General features: G+C 49.4%; 2 protein-coding genes across 2 annotated transcripts in view; one reads left to right on the top strand and one right to left on the bottom strand.

Moving 5' to 3' along the window:
* LOC132385868 (nuclear factor 7, brain-like) overlaps positions 1 to 19,108 on the top strand; it is a 31,989-nt gene extending 12,881 nt beyond the window's left edge. Inside the window, exons 6-7 of the mRNA XM_059958102.1 lie at positions 2,381 to 3,645; positions 18,977 to 19,108. Of these exons, the coding sequence (XP_059814085.1) occupies positions 2,381 to 2,940 (560 nt within the window). The 3' untranslated portion in view covers positions 2,941 to 3,645; positions 18,977 to 19,108. The remainder of the gene's footprint in view (positions 1 to 2,380; positions 3,646 to 18,976) is intronic.
* LOC132385870 (uncharacterized) lies at positions 6,909 to 19,420 on the bottom strand. The gene is made up of 2 exons (XM_059958112.1): positions 19,311 to 19,420; positions 6,909 to 8,040 (listed from the first exon to the last, which is right to left on the bottom strand). Exon 2 carries the CDS (start codon positions 7,947 to 7,949, stop codon positions 6,942 to 6,944), a length of 1,008 nt encoding a protein of 335 aa, XP_059814095.1. The 5' UTR covers positions 7,950 to 8,040; positions 19,311 to 19,420; the 3' UTR covers positions 6,909 to 6,941.
* Between the last annotated feature and the right edge of the window lie 1,833 nt (positions 19,421 to 21,253).

Here is a 21,253-nt window from a genome sequence, read left to right as displayed (position 1 = left end):
GAGAGAGCATGACTTAAGGATTGAAGGGCGCCCATTCAGAACAGAGATGCGAAGAAATCTTTTTAGCCAGAGGGTGGTGAATCTGTGAATTTCTTGCGGCAGTGGAGGCCAGGTCACTGGGTGTATTTAAGGCATAGATTGATCAGTATCTGAGTAGCCAGGGCATCAAAGGTCATGGTGAAAAGGCGGGGGAGTGGGACTAAATGGGAGAATGGTTCAGCTCATGATAAAATGTGGGAGCAGATTCGAAGGACCAATTGGCCGGCTTCTGCTGCTTTGTCTTATGGACTTATTTGAATGCACCGGTATACGTAATAAGGATCTTGTAGCACAGGTAGAGTTTGGCAGGTACAAACTTAGGCAGGTACGATTTTGGTCGAAGGAATAAAGGCATAGACAACTTTGTAAACAGGACGAAATTCAAAAATCAGAGGTGCAAAGGGACATGGGTGTCCTTGTGCAGGATTCCCTGAAGGTTAACTTGCAGTTTGTGTCAGTGGTAAGATTGGCAAACTCAATGTTTGTTTTCATTTCGAGAGGATTAGAATACAAGAGCAAGGATGTAATTCTGAGGATTTATAAGGCATTGGTCAGACCACACGGAGTATTGTGAGCAGTTTTGGGTCCCTTCTATTGGAAAACATGTACTGGCATTGGAGGGGGTGCGGAAAATTCACAAGAATGATACTGGGATTGAAAGAGTTAACATATGAGGAGTGTTTGATGGTACTGGGCCTGTACTCACAGGAGTTTAGAAAAATAGCTGATTTATTATCCCTCTCAACCCTATTCTCCCGCCTCCTTCCCATAACTTTTGAGACTCTGACTAATCAAGAAGTTTAAAAATCAAATAGTAGAAAATCTGCAGATGCTGGTAATCCAAGCTACACAGGTCCTGATGAAGGGTCTCGCCAGATCTCTCTGACTCCTGTCTGGAGAGAGTTGATGTTGGGAGGATGTGGGTGGGTCGAGAACGGTAAGCACAGCCTCCGACTATAGGGATGTCCATTTAGGACAGAGATGAGGAGGAATTCCTTTATCCACAGGATAGTGAATCTGCCACAGGCAGCTGTGGAGGCCAAATAATTGAGTATATTTAAAGCAGAGTAACACACACAAATTGTTGGGGGAACTGCAGGCCGCGAAGTTTCTATGGAAAAGAGTAAACAGTCGACGGTTCAGACTGAAACACTTCATCAGGACCTGTGTTGCTTCAGGGTTCCTGCAAATTCATCCACCTGTCCTAATGAGGGGCTGTGTGGGATGGGGTTGTGGGAAAATGGACAAAGTTATCCTCATCTGCCATCTTCTCCCCCTCTAGATTCTCATTACGTCTACACACACAGTTCACGCCTCCCCCTCCTGGTTCAATCAGCCATTCATCTCTCCCCTACTGGTTCCCATTATCACCTCCTTTACTGTCTCAAACCATCACACTCCACCACTTCACACTCACAAATGAAAATGAATATTGTATGAAGGGCCTGTTCCTGTGCTGTACTGTTCTATGTTCTCTGTTCCCAGTTTCGAAGAATGAGAGGAGATCTCATGGAAACACAAAATACTTCAGGGGTCAACAGGCAGGAGTGAGGGAGGATGGTTCCCCTGTCCAGTGGAAAACCAATGGGGAGACATTAGTTGTCCATCTGCTTTCGTCTTGTCAATAGACAATAGGTGCAGGAGTAGGCCGTTCGGCCCTTCTAGCCAGCACCGCCATTCACTGCGATCATGGCTGATCATACACAATCAGTACCCCATTCCTGCCCTCTCCCCACATCCCTTGACCTCGCTATCTATTAGAATTCTATCTAACTCTCTCTTGAATGCATCCAGAGACTTGGCCTCCACTGCCTTCTGGGGCAGAGCATTCCACATATCCACCACTCTCTGGGTGAAAACGTTTTTCCGCATCTCTGTTCTAAATGGCCTACCCTTTATTCTTAAACTGTGACCTCTAGTTCTGGACTCACCCATCAGCGGGAACATGCTTCCTGCCTCCAGTGTGTCCAATCCCTTAATAATCTTATATGTTTCATTCAGATCCCCTTTCATCCTTCTAAATTCCAGTGTATACAAGCACAGTCGCTCCAATCTTTCAACATATGACAGTCCCACCATTCCGGGAATTAACCTTGTGAACGTACGCTGCACTCCCTCAATAGCAAGAATGTCCTTCCTCAAATTTCGAGTGTTCTCACCAGGGCCCTGTCTAGCTGCAGAAGGACCTCGACCTCGACCGCGGGAAACCACGGGAAAGGTTCGTGTCGGCCACCCGACCGCGCCTGAAGCCCTGCGGCCTTTCCCTTGGTCCCCGGGGCCGCACTTCCCGAGTCTTCCCCCGATCCCCGGGGACTCTCTAATTCTCTGCTTCTCCCCCCAGTATCTGTCACCCTGGATGTGGAAACGGCGGGTCCGTATCTCGAGGTGTCTGAGGATCGGAAGAGTGTGAGATGGACCCGGACCGTGACCTGGAGGAATCTCCCTGACACCGGGAAGAGATTCACACACTGGGCTTGTGTGCTGGGATCAAAGGGATTCACATCGGGGAGACATTACTGGGAGGTGGAGGTGACGGGGAATCGGGACTGGTTTCTGGGAGTCGCTGTAGAGTCTGTGGAGAGGAAGAGAGGGGTTAGTCTGAGTACGGAGACCGGATTCTGGGTCATCAGGCGGTATTATGACGTGTTACATCGGGATTGTGACGTGTTCGGTGGTCCCCCCTCCCCTGAGTCCCGTCTCACTGCCGGTCCCATCCCCGGGAGGGTGCGAGTTTATCTCAGTTACGAGTCCGGGACAGTTTCATTTTACAACGCGGAGACCAAGTCCCATCTCCACACCTTCACTGGGAATAAATTCACGGGGAAACTTTATCCTTTCTTCGCGGCCTGGGATGAAAACCAGTGGCTGAGAATCTGCTCCGGTTCAGCTCCGGGTCTGTAAATGGGTCGGGTCCCGGGACCGGTGTCAGGAGTAAAGTCCCTGTAAATATAAATGTGCGGAGAGTGCAGCTAAATACATGGCTAAGGAGATGGTGAGGAGGGAGGGCTTCATGTTTCTGGACAATTGGGCTTTGTTCCCTGGAAGATGGGACCTGTTTCTACGGGACGGTTTGCCCCTGAACTGGAGGGGGACTAACATCATTGCGGGTGGATTTGCCAGTGCTGCTCCGGGGGTGGGGGGTGGGGGGTGGCTGTGGTTAAACTCGATTTGCAGAGGAAGGGGAACATGAGGTTGTAAATTAATTTTCAGGAGTTTAGAAATTGTAGAAAATAAAGATTTCCAAAAAGATTTTAATGAAGAACATGAAAAGAACATATGTGAAAAAGTGGCTACTTCAGTTTTACACCTATCGCAATAATTGTCTATGTTAGGAAATATTTTGGATAGTCTCTCCTTTATTAAATAGTAACAGTGAACAATTTTAAATTGAATTAAACAGTGATTGGCACATATCGAAGAAGAATTGACCATCTTCATTAACAAAGGTCATATTAAGTTCTCTCTCCCAATCTTGTTTAATTTTTAGTGATTAAGGGGATCTGTTTTCTTTTTGCAGATTTATTTTGTGATGGTCGATTGATGACTTCTGAAGGGTTAATTAGCAAATAGTCTCTCTCTCGTACACACTTTCTGCAACCTCTTCAGGTTAGACATTTTTTACAAAAATATTTATCTAAGTTTCCATATATGCAAGAATCTGATTTGTTGGATCCTATTTTGAATAATAATCCTATAGTAAGTGGTTCCATTGGTAGAATTTATAATTTATTTTTAATACATTAATACAACAAAATAACCTCCCACCTTTGGTTAATTTCAGACGTGATAGAGGGGGAGGGATGAAAGGGGGACGAGTGGCATTACTAGTCAGGGAAAATATCACAGCTGTGCGTAGACAGGACAGCCCTGAGGGCTTGTCTGCAGAGGTCATATGGGTGGAGCTGAGGAACAGGAAAGGTGTGACCACACTAAAAGGTTTCTATTATAGACCGCCCAATAGTCAGAGAGAATTGTAGGAGCAAATCTGTATAAAGATAGTGAACTGGTGTAAGAAACAGGAAGTTGTAATAGTAGGGGATTTTAACTTTCCACGTATTGACTGGGACTCCCAAACTGTAAAAGGGCTAGATGACTTGGAGTTTGTCAAATGTTTTTAGGAAAGTTTTCTAAATCAATATATGGAGGTAACTATGAGAAAAGAGGCAATACTTGCTCTCCTGTTAGGGAACCAGACAGTCAGGTGACAGAAGTATGTGTAGGCAATCATTTTGGGTCCAGTGACCATAATGTCATCAGTTTCAAGTTAATTATGGATAAGGATAGGCCTGGTCCTCGAGTTGAGGTTCTAAATAGCAGAAGGGCCAATTTTGTGGAAATGAAAAAAGATCTAGGAAGAGTGGATTGTGATAAGATTTTTTTTTCCTGACAAGGATGTGTTCAGTAAGTGGAAGGCCTTCAGAAGCTAAATCTTGAGAGTGCAGAGTTTGCATGTTCCTGCCAGGATTAAAGGCAAAGTTAACAGGCATTGGGAGCCTTGGGTTTCAAGGGATATTGGCGATCTGGTTAAGAAAAAGGGAGAAGGCCATTCGGCCCTTCGAGCCTGCACCACCATTCAGTATGATCATGGCTGATCATCCAACTCAGAACCCTGAACGTGCTTTCTCCATACCCCCGATCACTTTAGCCACAAGGGCCTTATCTAACTTCCTCTTAAGTATAGCCAATGAACCAGCCTCAACTGTTTCCTGTGGCAGATAATTCCACAGATTCACCACTCTATGTGTGAAGAAGTTTTTCCTCATCTTGGTCCTAAAAGGCTTCCCCTTTATCCTTAAACTGTGACCCCTCGTTCTGGACTTCCCCAAATTCAGAAACAATCTTCCTGCATCTAACCTGTCCAATCCTTTTAGAATTTTATACGTTTCAATAAGATCCCCCCTCAATTTCTAAATTCCAGTGAGTATAAGCCCAGTTGATCCAGTCTTTCTGAATATGAAAGTCCAGCCATCCCAGAAATCAATCTGGTGAACCTTCTCTGTACTCCCTGTATGGCAAGAATGTCTTTCCTCAGATTAGGGGACCAAAACTGCACACAATATTCTAGGTGCGGTCTCACCAAGGCTTTGTACAACTGCAGTAGAACCTCCCTGCTCCTGTACTCAAATCCTTTTGCTATGAATGCCAACATACCATTTGCCTTTTTCACCGCCTGCTGTACCTGCATGCCCACCTTCAATGACTGGTGTACACTGACACCCAGGTCTCGTTGCACCTCCCCTTTTCCTAATCAGTCACCGTTCAGATAATCTGTTTTCCTGTATAGGCAGCCAAGAACAAATGAGTTACTTGAAGAGTAGAGAAAATGTAAGAAAATACTAAAGAAGGAAAAAAGACATGAGGTGGCTTTGGCAGATAATGAGAAGGTAAACCTGAAGGGTTTCTACAAGTATATTAAGAGTAAAAGGACAGTAAGGGGCAAAATTGGTCCCGTAGAAGATCAGAGTGGTCGTCTATATGTGGAGCCTCACTAGATGGCGGAGATCTTAAACAGTTTTTTTTTGTATCAGTATTTACTCAGGAAACTGGCACAGTGTATGTGGAAGGAAGGGAAACAAGCAGTAGTGTCATGGAACATTTAGAGATTAAAGAGGAGGAGGTGCTTGCTGCCTTACAGTGAATAAATGTAATTAAATCCCCCAGGCCTGACTTGATATTTCCTCGGACATTGAGAGAGGCTAGTGTAGAATTTGCAGTGGCCCTAGTAGAGATATTTAAAATGTCCTCAGCTACGGGTGCGGTGCCGGAGCATTGGAGAGTAGCTCTTGTTATTCCGTTGTTTAAAAAAAGACTCAAAATTGGCTGTGTGGGAGAAGACAGAGAGTGGTAGTGGATGATTGCTTCTCAGACTGGAGGCCTGTGAATAGTGGTGTGCCTCAGGGATCTGTGCTGGGACCATTGTTGTTTGTTGTCTATATCAATGATATTGATCTGGTAAACTGGGTCAGCAATTTTGCTGATGACACCAAGATTGGAGGCGTTGTGGACAGCGAGGAAGGCTTTCAAAGCTTGCAGAGGGATCTGGACCAACTGGAAAAATGGGCCAGAGAATGGCAGATGGAATTTAATGCAGACAAGCCTGAGGTGTTGCATTTTGGAAGGACAAATCAAGGTCGGACGTACACAGTAAATGGTAGGGCACTGAGGAGTGCAGCGGAACAAAGGGATCTGGGAGTTCAGGTACGTAATTCCCTGAAAGTGGCGTCACAGGTAGACAGGGTTGTAAAGAAGGCCTTTGGCATCCTGGCATTCATAAATCAAATTATTGAGTATAGGATTTGGGATGTTATGGCGAGATTGTACAAGGCATTGTTGAGGACAAACTAGCAGTATTATTTGCAGTTCTGGTCACCTCACTATAGGAAGTATATCAGTAAGTTTGGAAGAGTGCAGAGATTTACTAGGATGTTACCAGGTCTTTAGGAGCTAAGTTACAGGGAAAGATTGAACAGGTTAGGACTTTATACCTTGTAGTGTAGAAGAATGAGAGGAGATCTGATAGAGGTTTACAAAATTCTGTGTGGTATTGACAGAGTAAGTGCGAATAGGCTCTTTCATGTTAAATTAGGAGAGATAAATATGAGAGGACATAGCTTTCGGGTGAAACGGGCAAGGTTTGGGGGAATATTAGAGGGAACTTCTTCACAGAGAGTGACGTGGTAAATTTAAGAATAAATTGGATGGACACGTGGATGGGAGAGGTCTGGCGGATAATGGACTGAGTGCAGGTCAATGTGACTAGCGGAATAGATAGATAGATAGATAGTTACTTTATTCATCCCCAAGGGGAAATTCAACATTTTTCCAGTGTCCCATAAACTTATTGTAGCAAAGCTAATTACATACAGTATTTAATTCAGTATAAATATGATCTGCATCTAAAATCACCCTCCCAAAAAGCATTCATAAATAGCTTTTAAAAAGTTCTTAAATAGTTTATTAAAGTGCATTGAGTGGTAACTTAAGCTCAGTCCTAACCAAGGCACTTTAACATGTCTTGCCCCCGTGGTTGAATTGTAGAGCCGAATGGCGTTGGGGAGTAATGATCTCTTTTTCCTGTCTGAGGAGCATTGCGTTGACAGCAACCTGCCGCTGAAGCTGCTTCTCTCTCTCTGGATGGTGCTGTGCAGAGGATGTTCAGGTTTTTCCATGATTGACCGTAGCCTACTCAGCGCCCTCCGCTCTGCCACCGATGTCATACTCTCCAGTTCTGTGCCCACGACAGAGCCCGCCTTCCTTACCAGCTTATTAAGACGTGAGGCGTCCCTCTTCTTAATGCTGCCTCCCCAGCACGCCACCACAAAGAAGAGGGCGCTCTCCACAACTGACCGATAGAACATCTTCAGCATCTCACTACAAACATTGAATGACACCAGCCTTCTGAGGAAGTACAGTTGACTCTGTGCTTTCCTGCACAGGGCATCTGTGTTGGCAGTCCAGTCTAGCTTCTCGTCTAACTGCACTCCCAGATACTTGTAGGTCTTAACCTGCTCCACACATTCTCCATTAATGATCACTGGCTCCATATGAGGCCTAGGTCTCCTAAAGTCCACCACCATCTCCTTGGTCTTGGTGATATTGAGACGCAGGTAGTTTGAGTTGCACCATATCACAAAGTCCTGTATCAGTTTACTATACTCTTCCTCCTGACCATTCCTGACACACTCCACTATGGCCGTGTCATCAGCGAACTTCTGCACATGGCAGGACTCCGAGTTATATTGGAAGTCTGATGTGTACATGGTGAACAGGACCGGAGAGAGCACGGTCCCCTGCGCCGCTCCTGTGCTGCTGACCACCGTGTCAGACCTACAGTCTAACCACCACACATACTGAGGTCTGTCTGTCAAGTAGTCCGTTATCCAAGCCACCATGTGTGAGTCTATTCCCATCTCCGTTAGTTTGTGCCTTAAGATCCTGGGCTGGATGGTGTTAAAGGCACTAGAGAAGTCCAGGAATGTAATCCTCACAGCACCACTGACCCTGTCCAGGAACAGAGGGAAGGAAGATTTGTTTCTTTTCAGTCAAGTAACGAATCTGTGGAATGTGGTGGAGATCAAGTCCATGGGTACATTTCAAGCGGAAATGGATATTTCCAGACTAGTCAGGATCTCAAAGGATATGACAAGCAAGCAGGCATATTTTAGTTGATATGGCTTTGGGATCAGCCATGAAGGACTGGCAGAACAACCTCGATGGACTGAATGGCCTAACACTGCTCCTATGTCATGTGGTCTGATGGACAGCATCTCCTGTTGGCTACCCATTGTAATTCCACATCCCATTCCCATTCCAACATGCCTGTCCATGGACTACCCTTCTGCCACGATGACCCTACTCCCCGGTTGGAGGAGCAACATCATACTCCAGCTACGTACAGTACAGCATGAATATTGATTTCCCCAACTTACAGAAAATTCTCCCCTCCTCCAGTTTGGCTTTCCTTTCACCTCCTGTCTTCTCCTCACATCTCCGCACCTTCCTCAGATACCTCTCCTCCTTACGGTTCTGCAATTGTCTGCACTCCTCTCCTCTCAGATTCCTTCTTCAGATGTTTATCTCTTCTCCCTATCACCTCCCACATTCTTACTTCATTTCTCTTCCTTCAGCCACTTATCTATTACCTGTCTGCTTGCATTCCTTCCCCTCCCAAACAATTCTAATTCTCCCTTCTGCCTCCTTCCTTTCCAGTCCGCAAGAAGGGTCTCGACCTGAACCGTAGATTTATCATTCATCTCTATAGATGCTGCCTGATCTGCTACGATTCCCCATTCCCATTAAAACATGCCTGCCCATGGTCTCCCCAGTTGGAAGAGAAACATCATACTCCGGCTGACAAGTCTCCAACCTTCCAGCATGAACATTAACTCATTATTCATCTCTATAGATGGTGCCTGATCTGATGAGTTCCTTCAGCATTTTGTGTGCATTTGACCTTTATAAAATCAGAAAGAACAATTGTTCTGCTCAGATCCCTGCAGAACACCACATGTCCCTGACCTCTAGGCAAAATACCCTTTATATGCACCCTCCCTCTGCCTTCTATAAATTAATTCTGGGAAACAAGCCAATTCTTTATCCACACAGCATTGTCTCCCTGCATCCCATGCCTCCTGACTCTCTGAATACACCCATCCACTGCTCTAACTTCAATACACTTTGTCACATCCTCAAAAATTCAACATTAGAGATGGTAGATTAAGGGTAAAATGTGAAAAATTTAAAGGAACTTTTTCACTGGGGGTGTGTTGTGTGTGGAATGTGCTGCCAGTGGAAGATCAATTTCAACATTGATGAGAGGTTTGGATGACTACATGTGTAGCAGGGGTATTTGGCCAGTACAGGTCGGTGGGACCAGGCAAAATAATAGTTCAGTAAGGACTAGATGGGATGAATGGCCTTTTTGTGCTGTAGTGCTCAAATAGGTAGTATTAGAGTAATTTCAAATTGTAAGTAACAGTAATTGTAATTGTAAGTTGGAACAGTGACGACACCCAAGTTTCAGGAACTTCACTAATGATGTTATGGTGTACACCATTTGTTGTCATAGAGAATTTGTTGCACTTTTAGACCTGTGCATAAACATTTTATTCAATCATCAGGACCTAGACTATTATTTCATGAATTATTTCTGTTATCAAAATTGAGCTCTACTTGTAATTTTGTCAAATGGGAATGTAAAAGCTGTACTGTGGCGACTCATTTCCTAGCGTATCCGAACCGACTCACAATTAGATAGCCTACGGGGGTTTGCGAGCACAGAGCTTTGGAGCTTCTTCGCCATGGGGGGCCGGTTGACAGAGGCTTAAAAGTGAGGCTGAAGTTTTCGAATAAAGTTTTTTTCCTTCGACTGCAGTTACCGACTCCGTGTCGTAATTTTAGCGCTGCGTGTAGCACACCGCTACAATTGGTGACCCCGACGGTCCAAACGATTTTTGGACCAGAAATGACCGACGCCGCCTCTGTTCATGCGGTTTCATTGAAACTGCCAGGTTTCTGGACACAGCGCCCGGACCTATGGTTCCAGCAAGCCGAAGCCCAATTCCACGTTCGCCAGATCACCTCAGAAGACACCCGCTACTACTACGTGGTGAGCTCCCTCGACCAGGACACAGCGGCCCAGGTCGCGGAGTTCGTACAGGCGCCCCCGGTAGACGGCAAGTACACGGAATTCAAAGCCCTGCTCCTCAGGACTTTCGGACTCTCACGGCGCGAGCGGGCTGCCCGTTTACTGCACCTGGACGGCTTGGGCGACAGACCTCCTTCGGCTTTAATGAATGAGATGTTGTCTCTGGCCGACGGACACACATGCCTCATGTTTGAGCAGGCATTCCTGGAGCAGCTGCCCGAGGACATACGCCTGCTGCTGTCCGACGCGGATTTCAGTGACCCCCGGAAGGTGGCAGCCCGGGCGGACTTGTTGTGGAACGCCAAACAGGTGAGCGGGGCGTCCATCGCACAGATCTCCCAGCCACGCTCCCAGCAGCAAACCAGTCCAGGCCCGGCCGCAGAGCCCGCCAACCCCCGGCCCAATGAACACTGGTGCTTCTACCACCAGCGGTGGGGCGCAGAAGCCCGCCATTGTCGCCCGCCCTGCAAGTTCCCAGGAAACGCCAGGGCCAGCCGCCGCTGATGGCTACGGCGGCTGGCCATCGGGATAGCCTCCTGTATGTGTGGGATAGAAGGTCGGGACGCCGGTTTTTGGTCGATACTGGGGCTGAGATCAGCGTTTTACCTCCGACGGGTTACGACACCCGCAGCAGGGCACCAGGTCCCCCCCTGAGGGCCGTGAATGGCAGCACAGTAAGGACCTATGGCACCCGTCAGGTGCAGCTACTGTTCGGCTCCTGCCAGTTCACGTGGGACTTCACACTGGCCGCCGTAGCCCAACCGCTTCTGGGTGCGGATTTTTTGCGGGCTCACAGCCTACTGGTTGACCTGCCCAGGAAGAGACTGGTACACGCCGAGACCTTTCAGACGTTCTCCCTGGGCGCGGCCCAGTTGCCAGCCCCTCACCTCGGCTCCATCACGCTGTCCAACAACGACTTCACCAGGGTCCTGGCGGAGTTCCCATCGGTTCTGGCACCGCAGTTCACAGCAGCCATGCCCAGGCACGGCGTACAGCACCACATCCCGACCCAGGGACCACCCCTCCATGCCCGTGCTCGGCGGCTTCCCCCGGACAAGCTCCGACTGGCGAAGGAGGAGTTCCAGAGAATGGAGGAATTGGGGATCATCCGGCGGTCCGACAGCCCCTGGGCTTCTCCCCTGCACATGGTGCCCAAAGCGACGGGGGGCTGGAGACCGTGCGGCGACTACCGCAGGCTGAACGAGGCTACCACACCGGACCGCTACCCTGTGCCGCACATTCAAGACTTTGCGGCAAACCTGCACGGCGCACGGATCTTCTCCAAGGTAGACCTCGTCCGACGGTACCATCAAATCCCGATGCATCCTGACAACGTCCCCAAAACGGCTCTCATCACCCCGTTTCGCCTTTTCGAGTTCCTCCGCATGCCGTTCGGCCTGAAGAATGCCGCACAGACGTTCCAGCGGTTAATGGACGCGGTGGGACGGGACCTGGACTTCGCGTTCATCTATTTGGATGACATCCTCATAGCCAGCGGCAGTCGTCAGGAGCATCTGTCCCACCTCCGTCAACTCTGCGCCCGACTGAGTGAGTACGGTCTTACAATCAACCCTGCCAAATGCCAGTTCGGACTCGATACCATTGACTTCCTGGGCCACAGAATTACTAAAGACGGGGCAACCCCTCTGCCCGCTAAGGTAGATGCGGTCCGCCACTTCCCCCGACCCACCACGATCAAAGGCCTTCAGGAATTCGTAGGTATGGTCAATTTCTACCGCCGCTTCCTCCCTTCAGCTGCCCGGATCATGCGCCCCCTGTTCGCCCTGATGTCGGGTCCGAGCAAGGACATTACCTGGGACGAGGAGTCCGCCGCCGCTTTCGTTCAAACGAAGGAAGCTTTGGCTGACGCCGCAATGCTAGTACATCCCAGAATGGACACCCCTACCGCCCTCACAGTGGACGCATCAAACACGGCAGTCGGTGGGGTGCTGGAGCAACTCATCGCAGGTCGCTGGCAACCCCTGGCGTTTTTCAGCAAACACCTGCGGCCACCCGAGCTCAAGTACAGTGCTTTCGACCGGGAACTGTTGGCGCTCTACCTGGCAATCCGGCATTTCAGGTACTTCCTAGAAGGTCGGCCCTTCACCGCGTTCACGGACCACAAACCGCTTACCTTTGCGTTTACGAAAGCATCCGACCCCTGGTCATCCCGCCAGCAACGTCACCTGTCCTACATCTCTGAATACACAACGGATGTCCGGCACGTCTCGGGTAAGGACAATGTCATGGCGGATGCGCTCTCTCGCCCTACCGTTCATGCCCTTTCCCAAGGGGTAGACTTTGAGGCACTGGCAGAGGCACAGCAGGTAGATGAGGAGATTCCGAGTTACAGGACTGCAGTCTCCGGTCTGCAGCTCCAGGACCTCCCCGTGGGCCCAGGTGAGAGGACCCTACTCTGTGACATCGCCACCGGACAGCCCCGTCCGGTCGTCCCGACAGCCTGGCGGCGACGTGTTTTCGACTCCATTCATAACTTGGCGCATCCCTCCATCCGGACAACTGTCCGGATGGTTTCCAGCAGGTTCGTTTGGCACGGACTCCGCAAACAGGTCAGTGAATGGGCCAGAACGTGCATGCACTGCCAGACGGCCAAGGTGCAGCGGCACACCAAAGCCCCACCGCAGCAGTTCCATCCCGCCCACCGGCGTTTCGACCACATTCATGTGGATATCGTGGGCCCCCTGCCAGTGTCGCGCGGAGCGCGTTACCTCCTGACTATCGTGGACCGGTTCACAAGATGGCCAGAGGCGGTCCCGCTCACCGACACCACCTCCGAATCTTGCGCCCGAGCCCTGATCGCCACCTGGATATCCCGCTTTGGTGTACCAGCCCACATTACCTCCGACAGAGGCGCCCAGTTCACCTCCAGCCTGTGGTCAGCTATGGCCAGCCTTTTGGGGACTCAGCTGCACCACACCACTGCCTACCACCCACAGTCGAACGGGCTAGTGGAGCGTTTCCACCGTCACCTGAAGTCGGCCCTCATGGCCCGCCTGCGAGGAGCCAACTGGGCGGACGAGCTTCCCTGGGTCCTTCTCGGCATCCGCACAGCGCCCAAGGACGACCTGCACGCCTCGTCGGCCGAGTTGGTATACGGCGCGCCCCTGGCCGTCCCCGGGGAGTTCCTACCAGCCCCGAGGGGGCAAGAGGAAGAACCCGCTGCAGTCCTGGGCAGACTTCGCGAGAAGCTCGGTAACCTGGCCCCCATACCCACTTCACAGCATGGGCGGCACCCGACCTGCGTACCCAAAGACCTACGGAACTGTAAGTTTGTGTTTGTACGAAGGGGCGGGCATCGGCCACCGCTGCAGCGGCCATACGAGGGGCCGTTTACGGTGCTCCGGAACAACGGGTCCACGTTCGTGCTGGACGTTGGGGGGAAGGAGGAGGTTTTCACGGTGGACCGCCTCAAGCCGGCCCATGTGGACCTGGCGCAACCGGCCGAGTTTCCGGCGCCTCGGCGCAGAGGCCGACCTCCCAAGCAGGTTCTGGCCCAGGCTGTGGACATTGGGGGGTGTATCGCCGGTTCTGGGGGGGGGGTTATGTGGCGGCTCATTTCCTAGCGTATGCGAACCGACTCACAATTAGATAGCCTACGGGGGTTTGCGAGCACAGAGCTTTGGAGCCTCTTCGCCATGGGGGGCCGGTTGACAGAGGCTTAAAAGTGAGGCTGAAGTTTTCGAATAAAGTTTTTCCTTCGACTGCAGTTACCGACTCCGTGTCGTAATTTTAGCGCTGTTTGTAGCACACCGCTACAATGCCACAAAAAGGTGGCATCTATCACTAAGGACCCTCATCACCCAGGACATGCCTTCCTCTAATTGCTACCATCAAGGAGGACGTACAGAGTCCTAAAGAGCCACTCACTGTTTCAGGTACAGCTTTTTTTCCCTCTGCTATAAGATTTCTGAATGGACAATGAGCCCATGAACAGTTGCTCAGTATTTTTCCTCTCTGTTACACTACTTTTTAAATATAATGTTTTACGTACTTTTTGTAATTTATACTTTTCATTACTATGTATTGCAATGTACTGCTATCACAAAACAACAAATTTCACCACATATGTGGGTGATATTAAACCTGATTCTGATACACAAACACACACAGCTGGGCTCAGACATACAACACTCCCACATTCCTTCCTTTGTGACACCCTGCTTGCTCCGTGGCCCCCGGTATGAAGCTCAAACTGTTGCAACACCTGCCCTTTAAATTCATGGCTGAGGCTGTGTTGTGTCTGTTCACTGTTTGAGTTCGATACTAAATGAAGAGCATTGAATGGGAAGGAAGGTTTGAATAGAATAAAGATCTCCTCTGAAGGTATATGGGGTCCTGGTGAGAGCGTGCACAGGTCTGGTCTCTCTCCCAAAGTCAGTCTGTGGAATGAAGGGAATGAAGAGAAGGTTTCCCAGATTGATTTGGGGGGAGGGAAGGATGAGGAGGTGTCCTTAGAGAGATTATATGGACAGGGTAGCGGTAGGTATGATGTTTCCCGGCTGTGGTTTGGAACCAGGGATCCAGACTCAAAATCAGAGGTCAGCTCAGCAGGACAGACATGAGGAGAAAGTTTCTCACCCAGAGTGTGGCAAATATTTATGAATTTTCCCCACAAGGTTTCTGAATTGAAAAGGCAAATTTGGTGTCTCAGCGATGTTGGGAACTTTGCATGAAAGTGGCGCTGAGGTGAAAGGTCAGGCATGATCCGAATGGCGATGCATCCTCCTGTTTCTTATTTTCTAAAGCACAAGTTTGCCTTTGCGGTGAGAGCACCCCAGATCCACCAGCAGCCGCTGCAGTTATTTCATGTTCTCGTTATTTATTTCCCGAGAAAATTTAAAAAACAAACAAACCGCTGGAGGAACTCAGCGGGTCAGGCAGCAATTGCAGCGATCTGTTGGGGGAAGTGGACAATCGACATTCCAGATGGAGGATCTCGACCAGGAAGGGCGACTGTACATTTCTCACCACAATTCTTTCAGGATCATGTTTCTTACTGCAGATTCCAGCATGTGCAGTGTCTTGGGCCTCTCTTTTCAGAACTTCTCCCTTTCAGACTGAACCAGGCTCTTCTCTCCGGCTTCATTTCTGTTCTGCTTCTCCTTCAGCCCACCACGCCTACGGGTCGCCAACAGCAGCTCGCCAGAGACCCCAATCCAGGTTCTGGGTTGATCGGCCCTGTGGCTTCTTTTTTCACCACACGACCTCAATCGTCTTCCAGGGGATGGTCCGTCTGATCCCGAGGATGGTCCGTCCGATCCCAGGGATGGTCCTTCTGATCCCGGGGATGGTCCGTCTGATCCCGGGGATGGTCCGTCTGATCCCAGGGATGGTCCTTCTGATCCCAGGGATGGTCCGTCTGATCCCGGGGATGGTCGTTCTGATCCCGGGGGATGGTCCGTCTGATCCCGGGGATGGTCCGTCTGATCCCGGGGATGGTCCGTCTGATCCCGGGGATGGTCGTTCTGATCCCAGGGGATGGTCCTTCTGATCCCAGGGATGGTCCGTCTGGTCCGAGGGACGGTCCTTCTGATCCCAGGGACGGTCCGTCTGGTCCGAGGGACAGTCCTTCTGATTTCAGGGATGGTCCTTCTGATTCCAGGGATGAGTCCTTTGGAGATTCAGTCGACGTTTCTGTTGCACTTTTTTTTTCTCACAAGCCCAACCCGCCTGCTTTCACAGCCGGGCTTAGGCAGTCCAGGGCCACGTTTTCTTTACAGTTCCCACCTGTTTAACATTTTTCTGATCCCACCCTGATATGGAAATAGCCAAACTTTTCCCCAATGAACACATCCAGCAAAACCACGGTCAGTGTCCGACACTGCAGCGTGCAGGGGATCAGCAGCTCCCCGAAAGTGAAAGCATTCTGAATCAGGAAGTGCCGGGAGTTAACATGGCTTCGAAAGGAGAGACCGAGAGTTGGACCGAGGAGGTAATTTGTCCCATCTGCCTGGATTTCTTCACCGATCCGGTTATACTGGAGTGTGGACACAACTTCTGTCGCTCTTGTATCACAAGTATTGGGAAATGGAGGAGAGAAACTCCTGCCCGGAATGTAGAGAGGTGTTTGCTGACCGCACCCTCAGGGTGAATCGGGCCTTAGCAAATCTGGCTGAAAAAGCTCGAAATCTAAACCTGAATCCGAAAGGGAAGGAAAGTAAACGTCACTGTGAGGAACATGAGGAAGAACTGAAGCTGTTTTGTGAAACGGACAAGACATTGATCTGTCTGATCTGTAGAGACGCGCAGGAACACAGAGAGCACCACTTCATGCCGATTAAAGAAGCTGTTAAAATGTGCACGGTAAAATCAGCCTGAATTCGATACTGACCCCACCGTCAAGTGAATCTCCAAAGTCCGAACAACCGCAACACGAGCCTCTATATCCAACTTATCCTGACATCTTTCACCATCTCCAGCCAGATTCTACCACCAAACACATCTCTCCCTACACCCAGTCCACTCAGAATTCACTGTGGGCACACCGTGTACTTCAGTGGTCCCCAACCACCGGGCCGCGAGGAAACAATGCGAGTCAGTTGCACCTTTCCTCGTTCCCTGTCACAGCCACTGTTGGACTTGAACCTACGCAAGGTCATCAGTCGCCTAAACGCGCGGCCGGCGGGAAGTGCCGATGCTACTAGCCCGAAGGGTGGCTGGCGGGAATACCCAATGCTACTGGCCCCGATCTCGGACAGATGGGTGCCGCCGCTGAAATTGTTTAGCACACCAAATGTTCGTGGGGAATCCGGTGCTAAAATATTCACAGACAACCTAATTCGGGCTCAAGGTTTCGTAAGTATCAGAGCAGCTACCGCGCTACGATCTGCTAAAACAAACTTTTGTCTGTCGATAGATCCTATAAAGGGCACAGGCGTGGGCCTCTCGGTCGGTCGCTCTGTCCAGACTGCGGCCGCCGCGGCCCTGGCACGGGGACCTCCGGCCCCGACCTTGTCCTCTCAACCCACCCATGACCAGCCACACCTGCCCAAGGCGTCTGGCGGCGGACCAGCCAAGAATGGAGTTCGGGCCTGGAGGCTGTCTAATGCGGCAGTGAAGCCCTCTAAACTGCTTCGGCACCCTGCACACACGAGAAAATCTGCGGATGCTGGTAATCCGAGCTACACAGGTCCTGGTGAAGGTCTTGGCTGGTCTCCTGTCTGGAGAGAGTTGATGTCTGGAGGATGTGGGTGGGTCCAGGACCAGATGGCACAGCCTCCGACTGGAGGATGCTCATTTAGAACCGAGACGAGGAGGAATTCCTTTCGCCAGAGAATAGTGAATCTGCAGGAGGCAGATATTGAGTATATTTAAACTAGATTAACACACCCAAAATGCTGGAGGAACTCAGCAGGACAGGAAGCATCTATGGAAAAGAGTAGACAGTCGATGGCTTGGGCTGAAACCCTTAATCTGGACCTGTGTTGCTTAAGGATCTGTGCATTTCCATCCCGTGTCCTAATGAGGGGTTGTGGGCGATTGGGTTGTGGGAAAGGGGACAAAGGATTACTCATCCCCCATCTTTGTTCCCCTCCAACTTCTCATTATGCCCACACACACAGTTCACCCACAGGCTTTCCACCCCTGCCCCACATGGTTCTGGTTTAATCGCCCGTTCGTCTCTCCACTACTGGTTCCCATTATCACCTTCTTTGCTATCTTGAACCTTCAACTTCCCACTTCACACTCAATGAATGTGAACATTGAATGAAGGGCCTGTTCCTGTGCTGCACTGTTCTATGTTCTCTGTTCCCTGTTTAGAAGAATGGGAGCAGATCTCAGGGAAACACAAAATTCTTTCAGGGATCAACAGGCAGGATACAGGTAGGATGTTTCCCCGGTGTGAGGAGTTAAAGGTCAGGGGTCACTGTCTGTTTGGAATTATCCGCATGGCGTTGCGTACAGCATAGAAATGTGCCCTTTGACCCATCTATGCTGACCTATTTACCCATCTACATTCATCCCATTGGCCGGCATTAGGTCAGTCTCCCTCTGTGCCTTGCCTGTTGAAGTGTCTGTCCAAGTGTCTCTTAAACACAGAGGACTACAGGCCTGTGACCTGCAGAGGTCGGTGCTGGAGCCGGGTTGTTTGTCATTCATATTAATGATTTGTATGAGATTGTAGATGACACAGTTAGTAGGTTTGTGGGTGACACTAAAATTCATGGTATAGTACACCGGGCTCTTGAGCAGCTGTAGAGTTGGGTACAGTGACAATGTTTTAAAATACATCTTGCCTTGGACATGGATAACAAAGGGGGAAAGGAATAATGGGCAAATGGGACCAGCTCATTAAAGCAAGCTGGTCGGCACGAACAAGTTGGGCCGAAGAGCCTCTGTGACCTCCTGTTTAAATCCATTCACTAGCCCCCTTCCCATCTTAATCCACCCCTTTCCTGCACTCGTTTCTGCTGTCTCTCTCCCCTATTTATTTCTGTTCTTGAGGGAAGATGTCAACCTGAAACGTAGACTGTCCATCTCTCTCCACACATGCTGCCGGACCCGCTCGGTTCCTCCAGCATTTTGTGTCTGTTTGATCGGGAAATCTCTGCTCTCCGTCCAGCGGAAAGATATTGGAGAGATATTAGTTGCCCACCTGCTTCCCTGGGAAAGGTTGCCTATCGGCAAACCGACTGCACCGAAGGCCCACGGGCTTTCCACTGGTCCTGGGGACGCTTTGCCCGAGTGTTCCCCCAATCTCTGGGGCAGTGCTGCCTGAGTCTCCCCCCGATCCCCGGGGACTCTCTAATTCTCTGCTTCTCCCCCAAGTCTCTGTCATCCTGGATGTGGAAACGGCGCATCCGGAGCTCGAGGTGTCTGAGGATCGGAAGAGTGTGAGATGTACCCGGACCCGGAGAGATCTCCCTGACACCGGGAAGAGATTCACAAATCGGGCTTGTGTGCTGGGATCAGAAGGATTCACATGGGGGAGACATTACTGGGAGGTGGAGGTGACGGGGAATCGGGACTGTTATTTAGGAGTCACCGCAGGGTCGTTGGAGGGGAAGAGAGGAGTCGGACTGAGTCCGGAGACCGGATTCTGGGTCATTGGGCGGTATTATGATGTGTTACTTCGGAATTATGACATGATGAAAGTTCGTACCTCCCCTGAGTCCCGTCTCCCTGCCGGTCCCATCCCCGGGAGGGTGGGAGTTTATCTCAGTTACGAGTCCGGGACAGTTTCTTTTTTCAACGCGGAGACCAAGTCCCATCTCCACACCTTCACTGGGAATAAATTCACGGGGAAACTTTATCCTTTCTTCGCGACTGGGGATGGAAACCAGTGGCTGAGGATCTGCTCCGGTTCCGCTCCGGGTCTGTAAATGGGTTGGGTCCTGGGACTGGCGTCAGGAGTAAGATCACTGTAAGTGTAAATGAGCGGAGAGTGAAATAATCATGAGATGAGAATTATCGATCCATTAATTTTAACTCGTTCACCGCGTCCAACAACAGAATAGAATAGGGTCCTGAGCTCCCCCGGGTGCTACAGTCAACACGAACTGAAACAGGTTAAATGGGACAAGTGGTGGCGGTGCTGACCAGAAAAGACAGTGAAGATTGTTCATTAAGTTCATATGCCATTTCTTTGTCCCCCATTACGACTTCACCAGCATCATTTTCCAGTAGTCCAGTATCAACTCTCACCTCCCTTTCACTCTTCATGTAACTGAAAACTAAACTTTTAGTATCCTGATTTATATTATTGGCCAGTTTGCCCTCATATTTCATCTTGACCATTCTTATGGTTTTTTCATTGCCTTTTATTGGATTTTAAGACCATCCCAATAATCCAACATCCCACTGAACTTTGCTACCTATATGTCATTTCCTTAGAGTTAACACAGTCGTTAACTTCCCTTGTCAGCCATGGATTCCCACCACTGCCATTGGAGAACTTCTTTGGTGGGACATGTCTCTCCTGCTGTTCCCACATCCGTCAGCCACCTCTGTTAAGCCGTCATCCCCAGAGTAACGTCCCGAAACAATTGGGATGTTTCTATTCTAATATGCCTTTGCCTGTTCAATACAGTGAATTAATTTAATGCCAGTCCTTTAACTTAATAAAGTTTTTATCTGAAAACTATCAACCCCTCCAAGATGGTACTGAATGCATTTGATTTTTTTCACCTGTATCTGCTTCACACTTAAAAGATTCATAATGACAAAATGTACACGACAGTCATATGAAGCAAGGTTAGCAGAGCTGGGACCTTTTTCTTTGAAACGTAGAGGAATGAGAGGGGACTTGATAGAGGTCTAGAAGATTATGAGAGGCATAGATAGGGTGGATAGTCAGTACCTGTTCCCCAGGGCACCAATAACAAACACCAGAGGACATAGGTACAAAATTAAGGGATGGAAGTTTAGAGGAGACATCAGGGGTAAGTTTTTTTACACAGAGGGTTGTGAGTGCCTGGAATGACTTGCCATGGTTGGTGGTGGAGGCTAAAACATTAGGGGTATTTAAGAACCTCTTGGACAGGCACATGGATGAAAGAAAATTAGAGGGTTATGGGGTACTGTGGGTTTAGTACTTCTTTTAAGGATTATATGGGTCGGTACAACATGGAGGGCTGAAGGACCTGTTCTGTGCTGTAGTGTTCTCTGGTGCTGTGACACAGAATGAAGTTTTCTAATTAGATACAAGGCATAATTAAGCACAGTGTTGGCATTTTTAAGTCGTGTCAATATCATTCCTTCCCTTCCTGTTTTAAGCCCTTCTTCCAAAAACCCAACTTGTTTATGTATTCTGTAAAGGCGTCAGTCCTTATGTCAATTTTACTGCGGATCTTGCCATAAGTCCTGAATTCTTAACCCTCCCATCCCCTTAGCTTCTGATTTGCGAAGTGGAATGTCTATATCCTCAGTTGAACTTCTAACAGGTTTTGTTGCTAAACAGTCAACTCCATCATTTCCCTCAACAGTGCGATGTGCAGGGCCCATAAGGTGCAGACATATGAACCGAACTTTGTATATGAAATAATGCTTGATGAGTTTCCAACAGTCAATCTGACCTACTGCTAGAATGTCCTATTTTAAGGCTCA

Source organism: Hypanus sabinus (assembly GCF_030144855.1).
Source record: "Hypanus sabinus isolate sHypSab1 chromosome X2 unlocalized genomic scaffold, sHypSab1.hap1 SUPER_X2_unloc_30, whole genome shotgun sequence".
NCBI classification, from domain to species: Eukaryota; Metazoa; Chordata; class Chondrichthyes; order Myliobatiformes; family Dasyatidae; genus Hypanus; species Hypanus sabinus.
The sequence above is the reverse complement of the archived record's forward strand: the minus strand, read 5'-3'. Positions and strand labels throughout refer to the sequence as shown.